The sequence below is a fragment of the Malus domestica genome, chromosome 02, assembly GCF_042453785.1.
Source record: "Malus domestica chromosome 02, GDT2T_hap1".
Lineage (NCBI taxonomy): Eukaryota > Viridiplantae > Streptophyta > Magnoliopsida > Rosales > Rosaceae > Malus > Malus domestica.
Window position 1 is genome coordinate 22,765,681 of NC_091662.1, and position 5,231 is coordinate 22,770,911.

General features: G+C 39.0%; 1 protein-coding gene across 1 annotated transcript; it reads left to right on the forward strand.

The window, feature by feature from the left end:
* Nucleotides 1–260: 260 nt before the first annotated feature.
* On the forward strand, nucleotides 261–4,668 carry LOC103407234 (RGG repeats nuclear RNA binding protein A-like). The gene is made up of 7 exons (XM_070817088.1): nucleotides 261–766; nucleotides 1,760–2,066; nucleotides 2,148–2,213; nucleotides 2,342–2,474; nucleotides 2,996–3,154; nucleotides 3,259–3,312; nucleotides 4,230–4,668. Exons 1-7 carry the CDS (start codon nucleotides 568–570, stop codon nucleotides 4,413–4,415), a joined length of 1,104 nt encoding a protein of 367 aa, XP_070673189.1. The 5' UTR covers nucleotides 261–567; the 3' UTR covers nucleotides 4,416–4,668.
* Nucleotides 4,669–5,231: the final 563 nt, after the last annotated feature.

Below are 5,231 nucleotides of genomic sequence, written 5' to 3' on the forward strand. Positions count from 1 at the left end.
AAAGCTAAAAACAAGAAGCTGCAAAACTCAGCTTTAAAAAACCGGCTTTTTTTTCACATCTGTTTTACATAAAAGTTTACCAAACACTATAATACTGTTTTTTTCTTTCAAAAGCATTTTTACAAAAAAGTTTACCAAACACTCTATAGCTTTATTTCACAGCTATTTATTTTCATACATAACAAAAACAGTTTTTTTATCAAAGTACATCAATACCAAACCAACGCTAAAAATACGAGACTACAGGACACGAGTTCTCCATAATAGTCCATAGGAGAGAACAAACACCAATAAATTGAGCATTTCAGATTTAGGTGCCCACGCACTCTCTTTCTATCTCTAATCTCTATTCTCTCTGCTCTTTCACTTGTTGCGGCTAGGGTTTTTCTCTCTCCTCTCTCTCTAACCCCTAAAGCCTCAATCTTTCAGATCTCTCTCTACACTTAATCTAGATACTATCTCCATCTCAATACATCCATGGTGATATTGCTAAGGTAGGTCTCTCTGTCGCCTCTGACAGCAAGAATCTCGGGGATTTTAGGGTTTTTGTGGTGGTTTATTGAAGAAATGGCGACCATGAACCCGTTTGATTTGTTGGGTGACGATGATGCCGAGGACCCGTCGCAGCTGATCGCAGCTCAGCAGCAGAAACTGGCTGCAGCGCCCAAGAAGGTTGTCCCTCCTCAGCCGATCAAGGCAGGGGCTCAGGTTCAAGAGACCAAGCCGGCTAAGCTGCCTTCCAAGCCAGCACCTCCTGCTCAGGCTGGTGAGCTTTCGATTTTTTCTTCACTTTCTTTATATCTAGTCATTCAGTGATGAGTTGTGTTCTTGTTTGTTTGGTTTTTGTGAAGTTATGATTGGAAATGGTTTGCCTTCTGTTCGTGTTATTTGGGGTTTTGTGTAATCTTGGATTCTTTCCTTTTTCTTCAGTGAGATTTGGGTTTTTCGGTTTTGTTTACGGTTTTTGAATGTCCATGAATTTTGAATGGTGGGTTTCTGTGGATTTCGTTATTTGAAGAGGGAAACTATGCATTGGATTGTTACTTGGTACATAGGTTTATAGGCATAAAATTATATAGTCACACCTACTCAAATGTTCAAATGTATTCATTTACGTATGTTTGCGCATTCACTTCTGTATACGTGTGTTAACTGCCATATATAAAATACACCCATGTAGATTTGGTTAAATGAATAATGTACTTTCAATTAGAGATGCATGTTTTCTCAGGAAAAAATACACAAAGGTGAGCATTCAGAATGATACTTTTGTATGTTTGTGTGTGTGTGTACGGATGTATGTATGTATGTATGTACATGCATAAATTAATAGTAGTTTGTTGAACTTTTGTTTTTCTTGCTATTGATATTTTCCTGTGGGTGGAAAAGTGGTACTAGTGTGTTTGTTATGATTATGTTTAGGAATATTGTATTGTGCTTGCATTTAAAAACATATTTTGAATCTCCTTGAGGCTCTGGAAGGAAAAACTAGGGGAAATTTGGTTTTCTTTTCTTTTGTTTACTTCCCATGAAGCTTGGAAGTGGTGGAAATAATATTGTGGAAAGTTGTATTCACATGAATTGCTATATATTGATTTATGTAGAAATATACCAGACGAAACCTTTTCTGTGCATATCATGGCAATTTAAATTTGATTGTACCATGTTCTTTTTTGTGGGAACCATGTTTCAGTGATACTGTTTGTTGAAATTGCTTTCTATTACTATTTGTTTTACATATCTGTTTCTTCTTGAGAAGTGAGGGATGCAAAGAATGAAGCTGGTCGTGGGGGAGGTCGTGGAGGTGGACGTGGATATGGTTATAGCCGTGGACGTGGTGGTGGTGGTTACAACCGTGAATCATCCAATTATGAGAACACATTCAGCAACAGTGGAGCTCCTCCTGGTCAAGGTGCTCTTGAAGATGGTGATGGGAAGGAAAGGCATGGCTATGGTGGACCTCGTGGGCCTTACCGTGGTGGTCGCCGCGGTGGTTTTGGAAATGCAGAAGTTGGTGATGGAGAACGCCGCAGGGTATTTGAACGCCGTAGTGGGACTGGACGCGGGTAAATAGCTTTCCATTTAATTACATTATATATTCACTAAGTTTTGAGGTTTAGTGTATATTTAACTTTTTTTATGTGCAGAAGTGAAGTCAAACGCGAAGGTTCTGGTCGTGGCAACTGGGGGTCACAAGCTGATGAACTTTCTGAGTAAAATACCTCTATTGCAATCTAATTGCATTGTCACTCTAAAATCTCTTCTAATTCCTTGTTGCATTTGGTTGAAATACATTTTAATTATGTTGGCTACCTTGATGTTTGTCATTATTTGTGCTTAGGCTGACCGAAGAAGTTGCCAATGTAACTGAAAAGCATTTGGGTGATGAGAAGCCTGTGGAAGAGGGAGATGCAGCAGATGGCAAGAAAGATACCCCTGCTAATGAACCTGAAGAAAAAGAACCTGAGGATAAGGTGAGCGTCTTCTTTTCATTTTTTGTTATTGTGATTTATTGTAGTTCTGCATCTTCTTTCCCTTCAGAAGCCAATGCAATCTGAATTGTCTATCTGTGGGTTTATTTATTTTCAGTAGGACATGTAAAATTACTGCAAAGAAACAACTATTGGCGATTATAATGTTTTTAATATAAGTGCTGCAAACAGTTTGGAGTTATATGGGAATTTTATGATAGGAATACAAATGAGCGTTTGTTTGATTAGTTTAATTTGTAGGACATGTGAAAAGTCTTTGTTTGGTGTATCATTTATTTTGTGGAATAATTTTTTGTCCCTGTAGTTAGCTGAAAGTGCTTATCGAATGCAGTCTTTTATGTGCTTTAGAACAAGCTATGGTTGATGAATAGTTTGCTGAACATAAAGTTTTTGAATTAGATCTTTGTCCTGCCTCATATTCAGACAATCACTTAGTATACTACTCTAGCCTTTTAGCTTTGTGGTTATCCCTAGTTTGTGATTTTTTTATGCTTCTTGAATAGGAAATGACACTTGAAGAGTATCAGAAGGTGCTCGAAGAGAAGAGGAAGGCCCTTCAGGCACTTAAGACTACGGAGGAAAGGAAGGTTGATGCCAAGGAATTTGAATCATTCCAACAGCTATCAAACAAGAAGGCCAATGATGAAATCTTCATTAAATTGGTGAGATCCTCAGTCCTTTGTAGAAGTATCTGAGTCCATGTTCGTTTTGTGGAATTTTACATCACATTAACATTCCATTCCACTTGACATTTTCTTCTTCACAGGGCTCTGACAAGGATAAGAAGAAAGATTCTGAGAAGGAAGAAAAATCCAAAAAGGTACTACTGCCTTTACCTTCCTCTGTATTCTACGAAGACATGTTTTGTTAACCCCAACCCCCCCCCCCCCCCCTCCCCTTTTGGTGCTGGAAATTTTTGCCAGCGCCTTGTGAAAAATGCATATCCTTTTTCACTTTGAATGCATACACTTTTCTGTTATCTATTTTGTCTGTTTTTCTTTCACAATATTTTTGTGGCCTTTGAATGTCTAAGGTGTGCCAAATTCCTGCACGGGGATGACGCTAATGTCTGCACTGCTACTTTTTTTACCCATTTTTAATTAGAATCCCATTCCCAGCCTATTCCAGTTTAGTTAATGCCCATAGGTATTTATGCAAGGGGGTTTCTCCAATGCCTGGGTGCGTGTTCTGGGATTGTGGCAGGATCAGTCCTGATCAGTTGCTTTTGACAATTGATCATCACTCACATCCTGCAACACTCATCCCGTGTTGGAGAATGTTATATTCTTCATTTGTGGGTGAATGGAACATGGGGTAACTCTATTCCTCTCCTGTCCTTCAGTCTTACTTTCTGTTCAACAGAATAACTAGTTAATGCTATTATTCTTGCCAAGTCCTTGGTCCATAATACAATCATTGCACCTGATCTCTTGAAGTGTGCAGTAACGTGTTTAATCTTGTTGAAATTCATGGGGTGGACCGACCACCATGATGTCTAAAATTGGTTTAATATCTTAGCTCAAAGAATTATTTTGGTGAAGAAGTCTCCCAATCTCCTGGTATGTTTATTTTCTGCATGAAATTGTTTTTCCATCGACATACCCTCGGTGGTGTTTTTTCTCTTCGTGACGTGTGCTACTCTATTTCCTGATTTACTTTGTAATGTTAACTGAGATTATTTGGTCTCTCCTTTATGTATCATACTAAAGTGCCGTTATCTTGTTCTTGTGGCCCTAGTCTGTCAGCATCAATGAGTTCTTAAAGCCCGCTGAAGGAGAGAGGTTCTACAACCCAGGTGGTCGTGGCCGTGGCCGTGGTCGTGGTTCCAAAGGAGGAGGGTTTAGCAGCAATTACTCGCATAGCAGTGCGGCAGCCCCATCCATTGAAGACCCTGGGCAGTTCCCTACCTTGGGCGGCAAGTGAGGTTCATAAGAACCCAAACTAGTCTCAGCGACATTCGATTTTCGGGTTCATTCCTTTCATCTGAAACAGGATACTAGCTAGAATAATTGATTTCCTGTATTTTTTAAAGAAATTTCATGACTCAAAACTGTAAATTTCAGTTTTATATGTACCCCAGTAGATTTTTTGTTTCTTTTTCTTTTTAAATTGTTACGCAATGTGACCTGGTTTATGACTTTGGGGCATGTGAAAATCCTTGACCAGTTTTGCTTCATACGTTGTATTGACATGTTACTTTTGTCTCTAGAAGTAGAAGTGGCTCTTATGTTTCCTACTTGGTAACCCAGGAGTTGTTCTGCTGCGCTATTCCGTTTGATTTTTGTAGTCGCGATGAGATATATTCACTTGTATGGCCCGCAACATTTCTTGTGGATGAGCGTTGTCGCCGACCATACATTATGCATTCATTCTGAGTGAGTTTGCTTTCTGGAGATGGCATGTACTTATCCCTCAGAAAAGAACATATTAATGTCTAAACTCGATAGGCAGAGGATCAAATCTATCAAGGTAATTCCATGACATTTGTAGTATTGTCGGAAAACTATGGCTTTTTATCACCAGCTTAGGGTTCGTTTGAAAATACATATTTAGTAGATACTTAAGCTCAAAAGTGCTTGTAGTTAAAGTAAAATCAGTCACTCTACACTAAGGTCTGGTGGTATTCCTTTTCACTTGTAAGTGAGAGGTCTTAGGTTCGATCTTCGTCAAAGACAAATTTGAACCACATTATTGCTAGTTCATTGTGAGGCTAAGCTCGCCCCTTCCCCATAGTGTAGA

Bases quoted from the DNA above. Each gene is read 5' to 3' on its own strand.
- LOC103407234 (XM_070817088.1), top strand. From the start codon at position 568: ATGGCGACCATGAACCCGTTTGATTTGTTGGGTGACGATGATGCCGAG. The intron at 2,475-2,995 runs GTGAGCGTCTTC...CTTCTTGAATAG, and splicing joins AAAAAGAACCTGAGGATAAG to GAAATGACACTTGAAGAGTA. The intron at 3,313-4,229 runs GTACTACTGCCT...TTGTGGCCCTAG, and splicing joins AGGAAGAAAAATCCAAAAAG to TCTGTCAGCATCAATGAGTT.